Consider the following 22,375-nt stretch of genomic DNA (forward strand, 5'->3'; position numbering starts at 1 on the left):
TTTTTTGTTTTTTTTTTTTTTTTTTTTTTTTTTTTTTTTTCTGTTTTTTGTTTTTTGTTTTTTTTGTTTTATACTGGGGATCAAACTCAGGACCTTGTGCCTATGAGCCAGGCAAGGCGCCACTGAGCTAAATCCCGGCCCCTTTTTGCATTTCCAAAGTTCGCTGGAGGAGGGAACCCTGCTCTCCTGGACCTGAATGTGCACTGGATTTACAAATGGAGGTCTGTGCTGTCCATGCTGTGGCCAGCAAATGAGGTGGTCCCTGGCTGTCCTTTGTGGCCAGGATCAGTGTCTCCATCTCCATAAAGGTTTCTGTACTTGTCTCTCCCTCAGTGTGAACGAGCTCTACGTTGATGACCCAGATAAAGACAGCGGGGGCAAAATTGACGTCAGTCTGAACATCAGTTTACCCAATTTGCACTGTGAATGTGAGTATTTCCAGCTGCTGCTCCAGCAAGGCACCTCCTTGGGACAGATCTGTGTATGCAGCCATAACAAGACCCAGGATAAGCAGAGTGAATGGCCAACAGAGGAGAGCATGTGCTGCGCCCCCGTTCTTCAGCGGTTTTCTGGAGTAGCTAGTGCACGCACACATGCACACATGCACACACTACTTAGTACAGAGCAGCCACACTGGTGCAGGGAAGTGGAGCCTCTTGAGTCCTGTTTCTTAGAAGCAGAACTGGAGATTCTTTTGCACCTGGCCCGTTGAGAGGAGGAAGCAGTAAGGGAAGAAGGGATGCAGGACAAAAAGATGAGCCAAGGTGAATGCTTAGCTGAAGTCCAGTTTCAGCCTGACTTCACAGGAAGCTATGTGAATGACACAATAGAGTTTTTCCCACCTGGTAGTGTTGGGACTGGGCTGTTAACGTCCTTACCATTGGCAAATGGCTGCATAGTTGTGTGCATGGAAACAGCGGCAGTCACGTGACCTCCCAGACAGTCAAGCAAGGAGGCATCTAGCTAGCCCCAAGCACTGGTCTAGAGCAGGCCCCGGCTACACACCTGCCAAAGCTGGGCCAGACCACTACCCGTGAAAGGGCTCCAACAACGTCTATTCCAGGGAAGCATCAGGAGACTTCCTTTTTAAGTCGACTCTATTTTTATTTATTTTAATCAAGTCAATAAATTACTTCTACAAAATAATTCACAATCAGTCTGATTTGAAGTCAGATCCTGGCTCTTTCGCTTACAAAAACTGGGGCTTCTGCTGAGATGACTTCAGTTTTGTCCTCTGCAAAATGAGATTAGTATAGGAGGGGTTTTTGCCTGAGATTGTTGGGAGGATCTGATGGGATGGTTCCTTGACCTGTTGGAGTGCACTCTGGGCCTGGGGGTCCCAGCCTTCTCTCTTCCCTGCCTAGCACTCAACCTGGTGCAGCCTCCTCTCCTCTTCCCTCTCCCTCCCTTCCTGTTAAGGGACACAGCCAAGGGCAGGACACTGGGTGGGCCTCCAGCCAGTGATAAGGAGACATTCAGCCCTGATACTGATTCTGATGAGAATGACGGCACAGTTTTGAACCACTGCAGGCCCTAAGCCAGGGAATCTGTTGAAATAGGTCAGCTTTATTTATTTTTATTTTTTTTAAATGCTTTCTTCCTGTTTGGAAAATAGTTCATTTGGCAGCTTCTCCTGCAGGAGCTGATTGTGTCTCTGGAACAAGGAAATTCTTAGGCCTGGGGACTGGGACCAACACAGTAGGAAAGGAAAGGGGTGGCTCCAGGTAATGGCCTGGACCAGGGCCAGGAGTCCTCAGGCTGCTGGCTGCGTGGGCCCCCTGCCCTGCCCTCCAGCAGGCTCTGCGAGCTCTGCAGGATACACTGCAACCTATGCTGGGCAGCTGACCCCAGCACCGTACCTCTTTTTAGAAGACCCTCAGGGTAGCTCAGTGGTAAAGCACTTGCCTAGCATGTACAAGGTCTCGGGTTCAACCCCAAGTACCAAAAAAATAAACTTCACATTTTTATCATAGACAAAAATGCATACTTGTCATTGTACCTCAGAAAATCCAGAGAAGTACCCACAATTCCACTGATGGTGACAGTGTCTGTTGGCAAGTTGACCAGTTGGCCCTCCCTTTTGTGCATCTTTGAACATGGCTGAGATCGTGCTACATGTATAGTCTCATACTTTTAAAAATACTATTCTTTATTACAAAATTAATAAGCTAATATAGGAATTTTTTAAAAAATGTGTGGCCAGGCATGGTGGTGTATGCCCTTAATCCCAGCACTTTGGGAGGCTACAGGAGGAAGATCACAAGTTCAAGCCTACCCCGGGCAACTCAGTGACTTAGGGAGACTGTTTCAAAATAAAGCACAAAGCAGCTGGGGATATAGCTCTGGGTTCAATCTTCAGTGTAGGAAGGACTGATTCAAAACATACACAAAAAATAAAGATACTCCTTTTTTTATTTTTTATTTTTGGTACCAGGGATGGAACTCAGGACCTTGCGTTTGCCAGGCAGACACGGTGCCACTGAGCTAAATCCCTGGCCCCAGATACTCCTTTTCTGTTCCCTTTCATTACTCCCCAGTGTGCCACCCTCCCCTGGAGAGGCCCCTGCTAACAATAGGGGTGGGAGCTTTTCCCCAGCTGCAGATCAAAAATATTCAGAAAAAAAAACTGCATCTGTACCAAACATGAACAGAATTTTCTTTCTTATCATTATTCCCTAAATGATACAGCATAGAAACTATCAGTGTTGGCTTTCTGTTCCTTGAGATAATGAATATAGAAAGTGAAAAGTTTTATTTGGGCTCACAGTTTTGAAGATTCCAAGCCATGACTAATTGGCCCGTTGCTTAGGGCCTGTGGCAACACAACATGGTGGAGTGCAGCTGCTTGCCACACCAGAGAAGCAAGAGACGGGAAGCCCAGTGCCTTCAGGGGCACCCCAGGGGCCAGAAGACCACTGAGGCTCCAGCTCCTGAAGGCTCCACCCTTCCCAGCAGCACCCAGCCAGGGAACAAGCCTTCATCAACTAGGCCTTTACTATCCAAACTGTAGCAGCTGTTCATGTGGCATTTGCATTCTGTCGTGTATTAAGTCTTTAGAGATGTCTAAGCACACTGGGGGACGTTCATGGGTTATTGGGTTATGCTACAGCATTTCTAGAGGGCACCTGAGCATCCCTCATTCTGGTATCCCTATAGGTATGGATACTGAGGGACAACTGTATCATGTTTGGCTTTTTCTTTCATATATATATGAAAGAAAGACTGTGTTTGTGTGTGTGTGTGTGTGTGTGTGTGTGTGTGTGTGTGTGTGTGTAGAGATAGAGAGAGAGCCATTGGCTCATCCCCTCTCCTGACCAGGCCTGTCCTGCATCCTTGCCTCATTGATGTATTAAGGGGAGAGGTGTCTAGCAGAGTGGCTGAAGGGTGGGGGCGCTGGAGCAAGACTCCCTCATAGCAGTCCAGTGTTTCTCAGCTGTGAGATCCCTGTGCCTCAACTTCCCCACATGTCAGCTGGGGCTGATGCCATTATCTTCCCTACCAGGATGATCAGATGGTGTGTTCTCATGCGACAGAACATAGTAGAGCACACAGCGTATAGGAAGTGCTGTTTTAAGTTTCTTTGATCCTCACAAGGAGTCTGACAGAAGAAGACCCAGAGGAGGCCCAGAGAGGTTAGGGAACTGCTAGGCAGTTCACTGCTGCCTGCTCTGAGCCTCCATTTCATGCATACCAAGTTGGCACATTCTCTACTGGCTGCACCGCATCAGAGAGGGGAGCTATTCCAGGCCATTGACTGACGACAGACCATTGGATTGCATCCAGTTGTCCTGTTTTCGCATAGGGCTGCAGGAGCAGCCTAGCGTGTATGTCTAGACGTGCGTGTGCATCTGCAGGCAAGTCCTGGTAGAACTGAGAGTCAAATGGGGCCCTGCTGGTGTTTCTTTTGACCTTAGCCTTAGAGCATGACCTTATTTCCCAGCTTCTGCAGACCCGTGCCCTCATCTGCCATGGCTGCATCACAGCCCCTTCTACGGACGGGCCTTGCATGCTTCCCCACTCCCACTGAGGAGCACGGATTGCACCCACTTTCCCTTTTATAGCTGGCTCACATTAAAATCACTTCTAGCCATTGTTTCTCTGTATTATAACCTCCTTTTTAGCACTCAGCATTTTCCTAGTTTACAGAGCTTTCCTCCCTGCTTGGCACCTGGATCATCTCAGGGAATGTGGTAGGCAGTGCCCATGTTACAGATGAGAAGCCAAGTCCCAGTGAAGGGAGAGTCCTACTGAAGTTGGGACCAGGACAGCAGGCCATAGGGTTCCTTTTGGTGTGCTGAGGAACCTAGAAAAAGCACCGAGGCTCTTGGGGCTGGGCCTGGTTTTCACCTTTGTGTATCCCTGGTAGTTAGGTAAGTGCTTAGCACCTGCCAGGAATAGACACCAGGTAAAAGAAGTTGTGAATGAATGAATGTCTGCCTGAACCCATCCACTCAATGAACCCAGAATCTGAGAACCAATAAGTGCTAACATTGATTCAGTGCTTTCCATTTACTGCCCATTAAACTCTGTTCTAAGCATTTTTTATACCTATGATTTGATCTTTTTAATCTACCATGGAAGCTTCAAATATTACCACCCTCATTTTACTAAGAAATAAACTGAGGCATCTAGAAGTTAATGAGTGTCTGAGCCAATGAGTTGATGAGTCGATGAGCACTTGCCAAGATAGCAAGTGCAAAGCCAAGATGTAGACAACCAGGGGCAGACCTGGTGCTTCCTCTTAGCCCCTACCATCAACTGCCTGCCTCAGTCTCCCCATGAGCTGTCACCACCCTGCACCCTGCGTCCTCAGTCCCTCACCCCATCAGCTGTTGCTTCTCCCACATCCCTTTCTGCCCTTCTCCGGCAACAGTCAACTGCACAGGCTTTGTATTACTTTTCCATTGCTGGGACAAAATATCTAACACAAGATTTAAGAAAGATTATTTCAGTCCATGGTCATTTGGCTCCAAGGCAGAAATGTCATGGCATAAAGAAGGATAAACCTGAGACATTTCTAGGTAAAATCAGTGAATACTCTTAGGTGAGATAAATTGGATACACTTTTAAAATACTGCATTGTGTCTCTGGTGGGAGAAACCAAAAGTGGAAGTAAGAACCAAAATGTGTAATAGATATTGGGAAATAGGAAGAAAATGTTCAAATGAGAAGGGGAATAAGGGAGAGGGGGAAAGGAAAGAAGAGACAAGGAAAAAAAAGACCAAAGAAAAAGTGGGAACAAAGCCTTTGTAAATCAGGAGAGGAACTGGGGTCAAAGGGAGGGGAAGAGAATGGAAAAAAAAGAAGCAAGCTCTATCATGTACAGGTACAAATTCCCTATGATGAATGTTATCATTGTGTATATCCAAAATGTACCAATAAATGTTTTTGTTTAAAAAAAGAAAAGAGGGCTGGGGATTTAGCTCAGCGGTTTGGTGGCCTGCCTTGCAAGTGCAAGGACCCGAGTTCAATCCCTGGTACCAAAAAATAAATAAATAAATAAATAAGAAAAGAAACCAATCATAATACAAGGATTTTAAAAAAATCATGCAGAGGGCGCAGCAGAGCAAAGCTGCTCACTCGTGGCAACCAGGATGCAGAGCAGGGGGACAGCAGAGAGGAGGGGGCTGGAGCCAGATACAGCCCCCAGGGTCACTACCCCCTGACCCAGGCAGACACCCAGAGCGTGCTTTACTAATGTAGGCCTCTCTCAAGCCCAGCAAGCTGACAGTCAGTGTTAACCATCGCCGGCACTGTGGCTGTTCTAGGAATGGGGTGGGAAGGTTTTGGGTGTTGCTTCCTCTTGGCCAAGCACCCAGTTCCTCCTCTCTCTGCTGACTCCCTCTGTGGTCTGAGACCCCAGGCTGTAAGCTGGGGGGCAGAGGGCCAGCATGTGCGAGGCCTGGGTGAACGAGGGCTCCATCTCGGGTTGGGGTAACTCCGCTCCCCTTGGCCCCCGCAGTGGTTGGGCTCGACATCCAGGATGAGATGGGCAGGCACGAGGTGGGCCACATCGACAACTCCATGAAGATCCCTCTGAACAACGGTGTGGGCTGCCGCTTCGAGGGCCAGTTCAGCATCAATAAGGTATGGAGACTGTGCCCAAGCCCCATTGCCCTGTTCCCCCTTCCCTGGACACCTGTTGGTGGGGCTGAGTGTCCCTCCTCCTGACCCCAGCAGAGCCCCCAGCAGGCTGATGGCCAGTGTCCCACGCCTGGCAGTTCCTGCTGAGAATTGGGGTGGGGTTTGTGCTCCCTGAGGTTTTAAGCCCCTGTCGCTGTTCTGAAGGGGACTACTCTTCCCGATGAGGGGGACAGGGTGTAAGACGCACTTAGTTTTTGTAGCCTGGAGCCCTATTGTTCCTCTTAACTAAGCAATGTCCAGCAGGTCACTGGACCCAGATTTTTACATCTTTAAGGTGACTGTGATGGTGCTACTGATAGCGATGCCATCCGCTTCACAGTTGTGGGAGGATGAAATCGGCATTCATTCACACAAAAAGTTCTGTTGAGCACCTTCTATGTTCAGGGATGGTTCTGGGCTCAGAGTCATTGCAATGAACCAATGGGCGAAGTTCCTAGGCTGGTAGATCTCATGTTCCAGTGGAAGGAGACAAGCAGTCTACAAATGAAAAAGCATTGCAGCAGGTGCCAAGTGTTGGGAGGAGGAGTAAAGTCGGGGAGACGTGGGTTAAAAGGTGCCTTCTTGTCAGCACCAAAGGACCACTCAGGTATCGCTGTTGTTTCTTTGCCCTAGGACCAGAACCTAGGCCCTAAGTCGGTGTGGGGGGCGGGGGAGCCTGGTGAAGCACAGCAGGGTCAGTAGGCACATGCCTGTGCTCCGCGCGTCTCAGTATCAGCACAGTGGACAGCTCCATCTTTAAAAAGTTAAGTATAAGATAAGTACCTTGTCCTGAGGTCCCAGCCAGATGAGCCAACGGCTGCTCCTGGCTTTTGCTTTGCCCCCTTTCAGCCTTTGCTTAGAACACCCTTCCCCAACCCTTTTACCTGAACCCAGGTTGCAAACTCCCTGGCCACATCTGGCCCAAAGACGGGCTGGCTGTATTTGTCCTGGCCAGCATTTAAACACATCAGAGCTAGCATTAGAAGATCATAGTCCACCTTTCTGGCTCTCAAAAGTCAGAGGTCCAAGCCACACCAGACCTGAGTCCCCATTTGTAACAACAACCTGGCAGAAGGAGCAGTGTGTGGCCACTTCCCATGATCCCTGATTGGTTCCTGGAAGGCTGGAACTTATCTTTCATGAGCTCAGCATTCGCTGAATGCTAAAGCAGAAGGCACAGAGCCTTGGTTTGTTTGTTTGTTGTTTTTTGAGACAGGGTCTCCTATGTAGTCCAGGCTGGCCTTGAACTCACTATGTAGTCCAGGCTAACCTCAAACTCATGGTGACCCTCCTGCCTCAGCCTTCTGAGTGCTAGGGTTACAGGTGTGCACCATCACATCCAGCCCTCTTAGATTTTGAGTGGAGTGAGTGGAGAAAATGTCATTTATTCTGCATTTTATGGATTAAACTTTTTTATGAGTCACACCCTCGCCAGGCCAGGTTGGGGAGTGGAGTAGAGGACAGTCCATGAGTGGGGATGGTGGGAGGAGTCGATCCCAGGACTTTTTCTGCTGCAGCTCAGCCACCACACAGAATCCTTGTTGTGTCCCTGATTTGGATTTGGGAAGCTGTCTGAGGGTTTTAAGCAGGGAAGTAATATGATTAGATCTATGCTTCAGAACCATGCTAGCCAATAAATAGCCATGTAAGGTGACTGAAACTTACTTAAAAATCAAATCACAGGTCCCTGTCTCACTAGCCAGATTTCAAGTGCTCAGTAGTTGCATGTGGCTGTCATTAGGTGGTCTGGCTACTTTTTTCAGTGTCTCTTTCACAGTGACCAGGGTGCACGTGTTCCAGGTCTCCTCTGCCCAACCCCTGCGGAAGCATGGAACCCCCTGCCCGCTCTCCCTTGTTAGGGCCCCCTGGCTTTTGGGAGCCACCCGCTTGGACAAGGATGTCAGTGGTTTCAGTGTCCCGGGATGACCAAGACAGCAGCTGCACTCCGTAGCCCCCAGCATCAGGAGTAGTCGTGTCCTGTGGCCCCTGTATGTGCCCGTCAGAAGGCCGAGCTACAGCCAGATGTCAGGGTTCACGTGTTTCAGCTTCCCAGACAGACTGCATGGCGACCTCAATTGCCCGGCCCCTCAGGAGGAGGGTGAAAGGCACGGGGAGGAAGCCCGGCTCCAGCTATATATTTTTAAAATCCATCAGAGGCGCTGACGTAGGTTCCTCAGTCATAGGCGTTAAAAGTGTCGTCATTGTTTTTCTTCAACCCAGCGTGTGCACACATGAGTCAGCCCCTGGAGATGGATTCAGAGTAGAGTGGAGCGGGAGTGGGTGAGTCATGGCCCTGCGGCATGGCCGCAGGTGGCAGGTGCTGGGGAGCCAGCCTGCTCAGCTCACGTAACTCCTGAGTGTGGCCCAGGCCCCAAACCTGATTCTGAACTGTGCCTGGGGCTGTTCCACAGGGGTTCCCAGCCACTGGAGCAAAAAACTAGCTGGACACACATGCCAGGTGGCCGTGAGGTCCTTACTTCCAGGAGTGCTGCCTGTGTCACGGGAAGGTTTTATAATGAAAATTATCCCGATATTATTTGTAGCAGTGAAAATGGAATATTTTATGTTTTGTTTTCTTGTGCTGGGAAACCCAGGGCCTCCTGTGTGCTAAGCCAGACTTCCGCCGAGCTGTACTCTCAGCCTTGAAAACGGAATTTAAAGAAAACTCTAAATGCAGAGAGCCTTTCCTCTTGCCTTGTCTGTGGACCTGCTGTTCCTCTGCCTGAAAGGCCCTTCTCTGCTGGCTGATGACAGATGTCTCATCCCACAAGCCTGCCCCAAGAGCTGCCACCTGCTTTGCATGCACCACTTCTTTCCATCTCCCCACAGCACCCTGTGTGATGGAGGACAGGCACAGAGTAGCCACTGTCCCTAAAGCCTCCTAGCCCCGAGTGGGACTGGTTTTGAGAACAGCATGGAGCTCAGAGTCACTGCTCTTTCGTGGGTTATCCGGTCCCAGAAGTGGGCCTTGTCCTCCCTCGAGGGACATCTTCGCTGTGCTGTCCTTCATGCTGCACCCTAGGCTGGTGAAGAGCCCCTCCACTCCATCCATGGCACACTGGACAGTGGCTTGCTAATCCGAAGCCCTTGGCCTGTCAGCTTAGGTTGCCTCGGAAGCCTATGGCTTTGGGATGGAAGCAGACTTGCCAACAAGATCAGCAGACTTTGGGGATGGCCACGTGCTAGGCTGTGTGCCGTAGTCCTTTCTCCAGTGCAGCTCGGTGACTCTGATGAGCTGGAACATGATAAACTCTGAGCTTTACAGCGTGGCAACTGGGATTTTGATGAATGGCCCCACCTCCCTCTTGTGCTTCATTTCCTTCTATTGCGATCCCCCAGACCCTTCTTTATTCAGGGTTCAATAATTCCAAACTCTGCCCAGATGCCTTCCCCTGTCTTCCTGAGTCACACAGACTCATCCTCAGGGCCTTGGCACCAGGGTATTCTTGGGAGAAACATGCACCCCCAATAAAGCTGGGGACCCTTCTCCTAACCCCCATGATCTACGCAGCCCTCTGGGCCAGTGTGCATCCCTCAGGTCTCATTCTGTGTTCTAAGTCTGTGTCACAGCGAGCCAGTGACTTGGCCAGGCCTGACTGTCTGGGTCCTCTCCCCAGGTCTGCACCTCCTGCAGGACTGGCTTCATGTGACCATGAACCCAGGGCACTGAGATTAAGGGGCATTGGTGGGAGGGAGGAGCACATGCAAGAGTTCAAACTGCAGTTTAGCAAGACCTTAGCAAGATTCTCCCCTACGATGAGCCTCAGTTTCCTATTCTGTTTTGTTTTGTTTATTTGGTTTTTGAGACAGGGTCTCACTATGTAGTTGAGACTGACCTGGAACTCACTAGGTAGCCCAGGCTGGTCTTGAACTCACAGCGATACTCCTGCCTCAGCCTCCCCAGTGCTGGGATTACAGGCATGTGCCACCACGCCCAGCAAGTTTCCTATTCTGTACCATGGAGATGATCAAGTTCCAGACTCAAAGGATTGGATGCGCTCCATTCATTCAGGAAATATTTGCTGAGCACCTGTTATGAATCAGGGTCTGGGGAGTACAGTAGAGAGCAGGGAGCTTACCTTCTAGTAGGACAGAGAAGAGAACAAGGTAAGTATAAGGTGATGGCAGTGGGTGGTGAGCAGTACTTTTGCACCTGTGTGTGGAGGGGGTACAGGTGCCCTTCAGACAGGCAGATGGAGAGAGCCTCTCTCTGAGATGTCCTGAGCAGAAACTAAGGGAGTTGAGGGAAGGCCATAGGCAGGGGCTTCCGGCAAGGGGTGGCAGTCCAAGGGTCTAGGTGGAATTGTGCCGTACAGCACTCCCAGCACAGTGACCAGGCCAGTGTGAGTAGTGAGAACAGTAGGACAGGAGGCAGAGAGCATGGGGCAGGTGCGTGCAGTGGCCAGGCAACAACACACGAGGATATGGACTTTGACTCTGCAGTAGTCAGCTTTTCCATGTCTACAGTGGTTAATGTATAAAGGAAAGTAGGTTTATTAGCTTTGTTTTGCATCAGGCAGTCCCTTGGTTAGTTCAGTTTTGCATTGGGCTGACACACAGGAAGGATCACTCAGTGAGACAGGTAGAAAGAGAATAGGGGGAAGGCTGGTCTTGCTCCTTTTATAACCCTCCTTTAAGAGCTAACCAGGATCCCATGAGAACAACCGTAATCCCTTCCAAGGGCAAAGCCCTTCAATGACCTAAGAACCCTCCCCCAGGCCCTGTTTCTTAAGTGATCCCAGCGTCTATTACCTGCCACTGAGGGGAACAAGCCTCCAATATATGAAACCTCGAGGGACAAACTACACCCAAACTATAGGAGGCTGAGAAATAGGATCATTAGAGAGTTTGGATCCAAGGTCCTGTTGAGATCATACAAAGGGTCTAAAGCGACCTCTCCCATCTCTATTGAGGAAATTCCTGCATGAGGGAGGGAAAGGGCAGGAGAGGGGCACCCAGAAAGGAATCTGCTGTTGTCTGTCCAGCGAGCTTGGACCAGCGCAGCAGTTGGCCTCAGCAGGGTCAGATGCTGGGTGTGATTTGAAGGTGTGACTGACAGGGTTTCCTGACGTGGGATAAGAGAAAATGAGGGTTCCAGGATGACAACAGGACTTTAGTCTAAGCGGCTGAGACGGGAAGAGTGGGGAGAAGAGATCTGGCTGGGGTGGTGAGAGGAGAGGCTCTTGGCCCGTGGTTATCATCGGCACTCTCCATCCAAGTGGCCAGCTGCTGGCGTGGAGGGGAACAGATACAAGTGGATGTGATGCAGCGCTTGTCAGGCCGTGTAAGGGCTGCGAGCCCCAGGGAGGAACTGAGGCTCTGACAGTCTGTCCAGGATAATGGGTTGTCTTGGATAAGTGGCGATTGTGGTTTGAAACTCAAGGAAGCAGGGGTGGTCTGCAGGCTGAGTTCACCAACCCGCTGTGGGGCTGTGGCCCAGAGTCTATGGAGATGGACAGGGACCAGCTGCCATTTCACTTCCTGGCTTTGAGCCTCTCATCCACGGGGTGCATTTGCCTACCAAGTTGTCCCAGCTCCCTCCTCAAGTAGCCATTAGTGCCTTCAATCTACAAGTGAGGGGCCCGAGGCTCCGAGAGGCACAGTGACTCCTTCAGAGTCACACGGTTGGCAGTGATACTGGCCAGCATCCAGACTCAGGTCTGTGTGACCCCACTGCCCACTCTGGCCTGGATCACACAGCCCCTGCATTCCGTCTCCTGAGGCAGTCAACCAGATTCCTGAAACCTGTGTTTCTCCCCAGGTCCCTGGCAATTTCCATGTGTCCACACACAGCGCCACAGCCCAGCCACAGAACCCGGACATGACACACGTCATCCACAAGCTCTCCTTTGGGGACACACTACAGGTGAGCAGGGAGCACTCAGGGTGACCCGGCTGGCAGTGAATATACAGGTGCTCTGTCTGTCACTGGGTGCCACCTGTCTCCCCTGGGCACAGGGAGATGCATTCTGGAGAGGTCACCCATTTGAGGCTCTCATGCGACTCATTTTCTTGTTTTTCCCTGAGCGCATGGCTATAGTTATCTGTGGTATGCCACAGTGGCAGAACAGAAGAATGGGCTGCCCTATGCTCAGTCATTTTATTTTAAACACAAAATTTAACTTTAGGGCCCATCCCTTATCCACTTGTCCCTTCAAGAAACATTGATCAACCATGCGTGGTGACACATACCTGTGATCACACCACTCTGGGAAACTGAGGCAGGAGTATTATTCCAAATTTGAGCTGCCTGAGCAGCTTAGTGACTTAGCAAGATCTCATCTCAATAAAAATAAGAAAAGAGCTGAGAATGTAACTCAGTGGTAGAGTGCCTCTAGGTCCAATCCCCAGTAACGGGAAAAACAAAACAAAACACTTTTAAAGAAATATTTATTGAGCTTTAATCTAGCTATAGAAATGAGCATGAGATCAAAACCACAATCCACAACCACAGAAGGGAACATTCTAGCACCCTTGTCTTCATCACCGCCGTCCTCATGGGTTAGAAACCAGGATTTCAGATTCCGGTCCCCAGGCCTCAAATGGACAGACTTTCTGGCCCACCCTTGCCCGCTCCCCGACTGTTGAAAATGTGCAGTTCTGTGGAGGGCTCAGCAGACCCCTGGGGGTCAGCGTGTGGGGTTGGGTTGTCCCACCCGCCATCACACACTGGCCCTTTCTGCAGGAGCCTGGCCTGATCTCCCCTGCGCGCCAAATCAGCCTCTTCCTCCTTGGGCCACAGAGCATTTGCACAGACTTGACTGATTCACTTCATCTTTCCTCCAGATCTTGGTGTTGGTGTTGCTTCCTCCATGTAGCCCTCCCAGCTGTTTGGCTCGGGAGCCCCTGATAACATGGCCCGTGGTGGTGTATTTCACATGCTGGGTGTGCCCTGGTCCTGCTTTAGACACTCGTTGAGGCTAACGTGGTTTCCCCATCACCCTCTGAGAAGAGATAGCATGTGGCTGTTACCCCATTTTGTGGCAGCCCCTGCCGGGAGGCATGGCTTGGCCAGCTATCACAGGAAGTTCTCTGCAGCTGAACTGGTAGGAGGCCACTGCTCTGGGGAACCCCCACCTGGGCTCTTCTGGGGCCTTTCAGAGGTCTGGAGCACTCGGTATTGGGTGTCTGAGTTTTCTGTGTGGCTTCATTGCAGAGAGCTCAGCTTGCAGTCAGACAGATTTGAATTTAGGCTCTGGCTCAACTACTGTCAGTTGCTGGATGCCTTTCCAATCCTTGGTTTGCTCTTCTGTAAAATGAGCCCAATGCAACAGCTTTAAGGATCTTAAATGAGAGGATACAAAGTTGCCAAACAGTGGCTCATATTAGGTCCTCCGGATGGGAAGCTGGCTTTTGCCTACTGTGAACCCAGCCCACGCTCTCCACTGCTCCCCACAGCCTCCCTGTGAGGCAAACTAAGCTGATCCCCTGTACATGAGTGAGATCCCAGGTGGCTCCCAGCCAGGCCTCGACAGCCAGGCCAGGCCTGGGGTGGCGGCCTCCCAGGGACATCCCTCGCTGTGCTCCTCCATAGGTCCAGAATGTCCACGGAGCTTTCAACGCTCTCGGGGGAGCAGACAGACTCACCTCCAACCGTGAGTATCCCGGCTGGACGGCCCTCTGCCCAGGAGGCCCCTGCTGCCATAGAGCGGGAAGAAGAGCAGAGGGATGGAGTGCCCCGCTCCCGAAGCCAGCCTCGGAGGAAGGTGGACTCCTCCCCATCCCGAGGGGCAGGGAGGGGAGCTGTCCCTGGGGAAGGCGTGTGGCAGTCCTGGCAGTCAGCCGAGCTCCGTGAATGCCATTCTTCCATGCTGTCCTTCCCGCTGTCATTGCTGCCATTTCACTGTTCTGAGTGGAGATGACCCCTAAGATCCCCTGGGAGAGATGGCAAAGCCCGTGTCCATTCTGAGAACAGCTCTGTACTGTAGGCGGCCAAAGTCACCTCTCCCCCCACCCCCGCTTGAACCCTTGCTACAACTGGTGGCTCCTCCCAGAGTCCTCTCCCTTTAAAAAGAAAGCCACATCCCCACATGTGGCAGTAGAGCCTGTGCATGCGGCGTGGACACCCACCTGCACGAGTGCGCACAGCCCCAGCAGACCCCCCGGGCGGGTGCTGCTGGCCAGGGCATCTGGACTCTTCTTACTCCTCGCCCGGGTTCACCGTGCCACCTGCATGGCTTTTCTTGTCATTTCCTGAAACAAATTTTCTTTCTCACGGTCTGGGACCCAAACAAAAGAAAACATCTGTCCATGATCTGCCCCAAACACACCAAACTCTTCATTGCTCTGTGACCCTCTGAAGTCCCCATTTCATTTTTCCTGAGTATAGGTCGCAGTTTCCTTTTCATTTTTGTACTTGGCATTGTTACATAACCACCATCTGTGTACTCGCCAACCATAAAGGAAGCAGATTTGCCCACCTCGCCACTCTGCCTACTTCCTTTTATCTTTTTTGTGTGTGTATGTGTGTGCCGGGATTGAACTCAGGACCTTGCACTGGTGAGGCAGGTGGTGGCACAGCTGAGCTAAATCCCCAGCCCTCTTCTTAAAGGCATCTGTTCATGATCAGGATGTCGGTTGTCTCCAGTTTTTTTGTCATCACAGAAATGCCTCAGATACGTGTGCTGTTTGCTCTGGGTTTTTTTTGTTTGCTTGTTGTATTTTTTGAGTCAGGGTCTTGCTATGTAGTCCAGGCTGGCCTTGAACTCCCTTCGCAGTGATCCTCCTGCCTCAGCCTCCCAAGTGCTGGGATGATAGGCATGCACCATCACACCTGGCATGTGTGCCATTTGCTCTGGACACTGCCCGCTTGCTGTCCATCTGAATGTGGGTCCACCCATGCTGCCTTACAGTCCTTCCCATGACAGTGCCTCCTTGTTATGCAGAGGTCTGTTTACAGTTGCAGTAGAGGTCAGGAGTCTGTCTGTGTAGGGCAGTCACTGTCACTGTCATGTTAGGGCAGCATGTTCCAGAGTGGCCATCTGCCTGTGCTTGCAGCTAGGATGGACCCTTAGGCTGCCCCTTACTGGAAGAGAATGAAGCATAGGGTGTGGGAGCCCAGAGAGGATGTGGCCACAGAGGATCTTGCCTGCTCTGAGCTAATGACGGAAGCCATCTCAGCGTGACATAGAAGGAAAGGCGTATGAGATCAGGCTAGTGACAGCCAAGGCAGGGCTGGCTTTCATTTCCTCAGCTTCTGAGCTCAATCCTCCTGCTGGACCTTTACACGTCCCCTGCCCCCAGGTCTGAGCTCGAATGCCACCACCTCAGAGAGGCCCCGGGCCGCACTGTCTAAAGCAATGCCCCCTCCTAATAACATGCCTGTTTTTCCACCTGATGTGTGCCACTCTTGGCAGTGATCCCGTTCTTTCAGTTTTCTGTTGTTCCTGGCCATTGCTCCAACTAGAACAGAAGCTTTATGAGCTCAGGGACTCTGCCTACCCACTCCTTTGTCCCCGGGGCGCAGCCCGTTGCCCAGTGTCTAGCAGATCAGAGTGAGGGCCCCTGTGGAGGAGCGGAAGCTGGATGGCAGGGCAGTGTGGAGGGGACCTCAGACTCCAGAGTCTGCCTCCTGTCTCCTGGCCCTGGAGCCTCAGGAAAGCCTTTTAACACTGAGCCTCAGTTTCTGCGTCTGTAAGGTGGGGAGAGTCCTTGTCACAAGGGTTAGTGAACCACATGGAAAGGGATTAGTGCATGGATCTTCACTCACTGGTGAGTGCTTGGTGTTAGCCGTTCTCTTTGGGTCGACAGCAACTTCCTTCAGGAACAAAACTCCCAGGCAGAGCTACGGTGACCCTTTCTCACATGGAACTGTGTTCTGTGCTCCACCTGGTCCTAAATAGTGCAAATGGAATTGAAACAAGTGTGCTTGTTCAGATGCACATACATGCTGGTGGCTGTAAAATGCAGCTTCTATTAAGAAGAGTGCAGCTGGGTGTGAAACACTTGCAGAACACTTGCCCCAGCATCTGCAAAGCCCTGGGTTCAATCTCCAACATGGGGGAAAAATGCAGACTCAAACCTCATCTCAGTAGTGAGGGCGATGGCCTGGGGATTTAGCTCAGTGGTTCTGTCGCCTGCCTGGCAAGCGCAAGGACCCGAGTTCAATCCCCAGTACCCCCCACCCAAGTCAAATCAGTAGTGAGGGCGAGACAAATGATTGGCCTTGTGTTAACTGCTGAAGCTGGGAAACGAGTATGTGGGGATTTATCATCTCATTCCATGCCCTTTGGGTTTGTATTGCTCCATACTAAGACGTTGGGAGGGAAAGAAGAGGGAATGTGGGGAATGCGAGCCTGCCTGGGCCAGAGTGGAGCCAGCAGCCTCTTGGATCAGTCAGCTAATCAGGGGTCCCTCTGGGTATCAGCTAATGCTGGGTCTCCGCTGGGCAGCTGGCAACAACGGCTTTAAACAATGGTCACCGCCCTTTGAGTCATCAGTTCTAGTGGTCAGAGAATAAGCTAAGGAAATAATCAAGAGAGTGTGTGAAGAGGCCAGGGCTTTAGCTCAGTGGTCCTGCTGCCTGCCTTGCAAGTGCAAGGACCCTAGTTTGATTCCCGGTACCAAAAAAACAAGAGAGAGACAGAGAGAGAGAGAGAGAGAGAGAGAGAGAGAGAGAGAGAACAAAGATATAGGAAAATAACGCTCACTGGGTCATTGTTTACGACAGTGAAAATGAGGAACCACGTCAGTGCCATCAAGGAAGTTGGCTAAGTATGTCGTATGTGCCCGCATCATGGAACATGTGCAGCTGCTCACACTGATGTGCAGGACCACACTGGCAGTCGGGCACCAGATGCTTGGCACCTCCTGTGTGCTAGGCACTGTGCACAGTTCTGGGGGCCCGGAGGAAAATGAAACAGACTCTCCAAGGAGCTTCCACTCTATACCATGGACTTAAAAACATGTCCATGACATCCAATCCTTAGAAGAAGTTACAGTAGAATCCTACTAGAGGAAAGCATATGTATAAACATATGTCTGGCAGGTTATAGTAAGAATGTGCACCAATTTTCCGGGGGTGATGGATTTAAGGGTGCTTTTTTTTTTTTCCTTTTTCATTACATGTGTTCTGTACAAATTACAACAAAAATCTTACCGGTGTGATTTTTGGTAAGGCAGTCACTTTTTCATCCATTCCTTCAAGTTTCAACCATATGTGACACCATCAGAGACACCATGTTAAGAGTGGTCCTTGTACCCCTGGTGGAAATGCAGCGGCTGAGCCTTATCCCAGACCCATTGAGGGGAACTCCACAGGGATGCCCGGATCTACGACAGAGAACCCTTGTGCTCTGGCCTCTGGATTGAACCAGGAGCCTTGAAGTCTTCTGGGCTTAGCTTTGAGGCTGCAGCACTATTGCTAGATTTTTGAGGAATCAACTCAATTTCAGAAGCCCTGTCTTTTCCTTAAGAGGCAACAGAGGCAGGAAGAGGCAGGAGGGATCGTATTAGGACCAGGTATGTTTTCTCCATCCCCACGCCTCTTAAGCATGAGTCTAAGAACAGCACTGACTCGATGCTGAGACCAGGATTAGAACCCGCAGGACTCAATTTTTATGTTTTAGCTCTGTGGTCTCCAACTCAAGGTTCTAGAAGGCAATAAACCAATGGTCCTCCAGCATCTCAGAAGGCCCAAGAGAATCCATACCTGTCCCGGGAGATCTGGCAGCTGTGGGCCAGCCACTTGCAGCCCAGGGCTTGGTTCCAGTTACTTCATGCTTATCAGAAGCTGATTCATCTGTTCTTCCATTCATGCTTTATCCAGTCATCCTCCCATCCGTTCATTCATCTAGCAAGCATTTGCCACCGTCCATGCCGTACCAGGCCCTGTGAGGGCTCTGGGGACAGGGAGATGAGTCAGGCCTGGTCCTGGCCCTCAGTCCCTCACCCCCCATCCTGGCTGGATGGGAAAGTGGGTGAAAGAGAATTATGTTGGCGCGTTGCAGGGGAGGTGAGGGAGACCTGATCTGCCATTCATTGATAAAGGGAAAGAAATTAGGTTCTCATAGATAATTGTTTCTGGTTGATGGGTTCTCTTCTTAAAACTGAAACCGTTTGTCTTTTAAAGTAAGACTGTTCAAACCAATAGCCGCAGTAAAATGAGATCTTTCTCAACTCCTGCCTTCCTCCCTGGAGATCAAAGCTGTTTAGAGTTCCCTGGAGTTGGTTCTAGATTCTGTTGCACACACACAGGAGAGAGCTTTGGTTCATGGAAACGTGCTGTACACCCTGGTCTGTAATGTGGTTCTTTACACTCGCCAGCACCTTCTGGGGACTGTCCCCTCCAGGCATCTACTCCTTCATGCCTGCCTCATGGACATTTGGGTGTTTGCACACTTTGCATAGTGTGTGTAGTGGAGGAGAGGGGCCGTCTGGTGGTGAAATGGGGAAAGAGCCCCTTGCCAAGCAGGAGGGTTTGGGATGAAGACTGAAATAGCAGCTGTTGGCCGGGCAGGGCCTATCCCCCTGCTGACTGTGCTGTGTGCTTCCTGCAGCCCTCGCCTCCCACGACTACATCCTGAAGATCGTGCCCACGGTTTACGAGGACAAGAGTGGCAAGCAGCGGTATTCCTACCAGTACACGGTGGCCAACAAGGTGCGTGGGCGGGCGTTGGCTGGCTACTGCGCCCTCTGCTGGTGCAGAGAAGTAGAGACCGACAGCTACTCCCCAGTCTATTTCTGCCGCTGCCTTTCTGGGCTCTCCTAGGAGGATTTGTCTCTATAGGCTGTTACTCTGAATAAAGATGGAAGACCCAATCCTTGGGCCGGGGATTTAGCTCAGTGGTGCCGTTGCCTGCCTCTCAAGCGTAAGTTCCTGAGTTCAATCCCCGGTACCAAAAAATAAATAAATAAATAAATGAAGGCCCAATCCTTGCCACACGGCAGTCTCAGAGTTGGGGTGGGGGGCTGTCTAACCAGGATGTGATCTGTTGAGAAAGATCAGTTGGGAGGGGGGCTTTCCCCAGAGATTCCAGGCTTGTAAATGCCTCAAAGGTCCTACATCAGTGCTGGTCCTTCAGACTCAGGACTCAGTTAATCGGCACACAACAGATGCTCTTGGGACATGAACCCTTTATCCAAAATCAGGAGGCTGATGAATCACTCTAGGACAGCTGTGGATTAATAGGCAGTGAACCTCAGGGGCATCCCAGGACCCCAACGTACAAGGTCATGGAGAAGCAGGCAGGTCTTGGCGGAAAGCAGAGGGTGATCAGAGCCAATGAAATAGGAAGACTTAAAGGGGGAGATTTTCAAGCAGAGATGACCCTACTGATGGGATGTGAGTACCTGAAGCCTATTGGCTGAAATGCCTCCCTTAGACTCTGTTCCAGGGCTGCCCAAGCCCACTGTTTAGCTCAGTTACCCAGAATAAGAGGAGCAGCAGCTGCCATTGGGTACTTCTCACAGGCTAGATATGCTGAACTCTCTGCCTCCACCATCTTTCTCAGTCACCGTGACAGCTCTGATACTGGGAGTGTCAGCCCTGTTTTACACATTGGTCCATCAAGCCCCTTGAGGTGGCCAGTGGGGATTAGGATGAGGTCTGAGAAGGGCTGCAGAGCCTCATCTCCTGCATACGCCAGTCACTCCATCTGCAGGGGCTGTGGAGGCCAGACGTCCAGTCAGGGCTTCGTACCGCATCACGGCATAGTCAAGGGCATTGTGTGGCCAGACCGAACAAGTGTGCCCGCCTGGGTCTCTCTCACACACCGATGCCTTCTCGGGGGTCCCACCTTCATGATCTCATAACCCCATTTACTTCCCAAGGCCCCATCTCCAAATGCCACTAATATATGACTTTGGATGCCACATTCAGACTGCGGCAGCTCCTTGTTGACCTCAAGTGCTGACAGCAGGCAGCCTCTAAGAGAACACAAATGTGTCTGAGCAGAAAGAACGTGAGCTCTAGCCCAGTTCACCCCAGCTTAGTCATCTAGCTATGCTACCTGACCTGAGACACATCACGTAAGCCCTTCAGTTTGCCTCACTTTTAAACTGCTGATGGGTCCCCCTTCCTAAGATTGCTGTCAAAGTAGGCAATATTTTCAAAAATGCTTAGCCCGCAAAGATACTTTGGGTAAATGACACACACATGCACTGCTGCTGTTTTCTTTTTCTCTGTTCCTCTGTTCAGGGCCGTGACCCAGATAGTCACCCTGCTCCCCCAGCTCTCCCTGGAGAAAGCTGATGTTTCTCTGCTCCTTCCTCAAGGCCGGAACAGCCTGCTCAGCTTCTCCTGTGATCAGGGCTGGCATCCAGCAGGGAGCTCAGGGCTTCAGAGCGGCTCAGGCCCAGCATTTGGACCCCAGTGTCCATCTCTGCACACAAGCGAGAACAGGAGCTGGGTGCTTGACTCAGGGGTACAGCACTTGCTCAGCCTGCTCCAGGCCCTGGGTTCACCCCCGAAGGATTTTTTTTTAAATTTTAAAATGTGAGCATAGGCCAGAGATGTTCTGCACCCCAAAGTGCCCAAATTGGAGGGATTCTGTGGGTCCTCCTGCAGAAACCCTTTGTGGTGAGATGGGGAAAACAAAGCCCTGATCAGCATCCTTCAGCCCTGGAGCACAAATTCTCAGGAAGCCTGTGGCAGGGTGGGGTCCTGCCTTCCAGTTCTGCGTGTTGTCCCTCTTTTGATGATGCTGCCTTGCTCCCCTAAGGCCTTTGCGCTCTTCATACACATACCTGTGCACACGTGCACACACGCACACGTACTCCTGTGTGTGGCTCAGAATGTCCCCTCCTTGAGAGGTCTTCCGGATTCCCCTAGGGAGCATGGGCCACTCATTCTGTTCACGTCCCTCTGTCCCACATGTGTGAGGTCAAAGTGTCGGGGATGTTTTTGTGGCTGCCTCCTCTGGGAAAGGGGCTTGCTCACCTCAGGGACCCCAGCAGCCAGAGCGACAGAGGTCCTCAGCATACCAGTGCTGAGTAAATAAATGAACTTGACGTGGCCCAGGGGAAATTCGCTTTTACGCAAGACTGAGCCCGAAGGTGCATTTTTCCTCTCACATCTCTGCTTTCACATTCGCATTTTGATTCCAGTGCTGCCTCTGAGCCACACGGTCCATTTCCCAGTGGCTGTAGAGGTGGATGATGCCTCCAATGGTGATACCCGTCCAGATGCTGAGGGCAGCATTGGGGGTACCAGCCAGAGGGGTGTGGGGGAGGCAGTGGAGCCTGGTGCCGTGGGGAGAGAGGGAGAAAGCCCTTGCTCCCAGGCTGCTCTGCGACCCCATGAGACCTGGTCTGTGCTTCTGAGTCTGACAAGATTCTCCCTCCCCTCTTCCACCCCAGGAGTATGTCGCCTACAGTCACACAGGCCGCATCATCCCTGCCATTTGGTTCCGCTACGACCTCAGTCCCATCACGGTGAAGTACACGGAGAGAAGGCAGCCGCTGTACAGGTTCATCACCACAGTGAGTGCCGGATGTCCCATCTGGCTGCCTGGACTCGTCAGCCTTGGGGTCCAGCTGACCACAGGAGACTTTGACTTAGGGAATCTGAGAAATGTTATGGGAAACACACTGTATTGGTGGCGTGTCATCTGGATCCTCTTTTTCAGGGGCAATGCCACTAAGTCCTTCAATTCCATTTTTTTGTTGTTGTTTGGTTGGTTGTTTTGTTTTGTTTTTTTAACTTTTGGTTTTGTTTTGTTTGAGGCAGAGTCTTAGCTGTGTAGTTCAGGCTTGCCTTGAACTTGTGGCAATCTTCCTGCCTCAGCCTCCCAAGTGCTGGAATTACAAGCATGCACCACTACACCTGACTTTAGTCCTTCAATTCCTAAAACAAATCTCCATATGGTTCCATGAGATGCTGATGAATTTTTTTTATTTTCATAGAAATTATTCTTAGTGACATTACTAGCCATAGTTGCTGGAGTTTTTTCTTTCTTTTCTTTTGACATGTTATTTTTACTTTCTTCTCACCTTTTTTGCTGTTATCTCTATCTTAACCAGTTTCCTCTGGGGCAGCTTCAAGCTGTCAGTTTCCTCTTATGCTGATTTTTTTCTATCAAATCTGCAGTTTCCGGACTTTAAGATGTCCTGGGGACAGATCAAGAGGTCACAGGGTCCTGCTTCAGCCCAGAGGCCCAGGAGATACTGGGTAAGCTAGAGTCAAGTAAGATAGAGAAGATGGGGTAATTGTTCCTACCTCACAAATGTGAAAACTGAGGTCTAAATTTAAATATAGCATTAGGAGGCCTTGAAGCTTTTATATTTCTTCAAACTTTTTTTTTTTTTTTTTTTT

General features: G+C 50.8%; 1 protein-coding gene across 1 annotated transcript in view; it reads left to right on the forward strand.

The window, feature by feature from the left end:
* Ergic1 (endoplasmic reticulum-golgi intermediate compartment 1) overlaps nucleotides 1-22,375 on the forward strand; it is a 107,670-nt gene that overhangs the window by 73,788 nt on the left and 11,507 nt on the right. The window contains exons 4-9 of the mRNA XM_010622167.1: nucleotides 334-428; nucleotides 5,963-6,087; nucleotides 11,885-11,989; nucleotides 13,658-13,718; nucleotides 18,621-18,721; nucleotides 21,421-21,543. Of these exons, the coding sequence (XP_010620469.1) occupies nucleotides 334-428; nucleotides 5,963-6,087; nucleotides 11,885-11,989; nucleotides 13,658-13,718; nucleotides 18,621-18,721; nucleotides 21,421-21,543 (610 nt within the window). The remainder of the gene's footprint in view (nucleotides 1-333; nucleotides 429-5,962; nucleotides 6,088-11,884; nucleotides 11,990-13,657; nucleotides 13,719-18,620; nucleotides 18,722-21,420; nucleotides 21,544-22,375) is intronic.

Source organism: Fukomys damarensis, unplaced genomic scaffold (assembly GCF_012274545.1).
Source record: "Fukomys damarensis isolate Sample0158 unplaced genomic scaffold, DMR_v1.0_HiC HiC_scaffold_9, whole genome shotgun sequence".
NCBI classification, from domain to species: domain Eukaryota; kingdom Metazoa; phylum Chordata; class Mammalia; order Rodentia; family Bathyergidae; genus Fukomys; species Fukomys damarensis.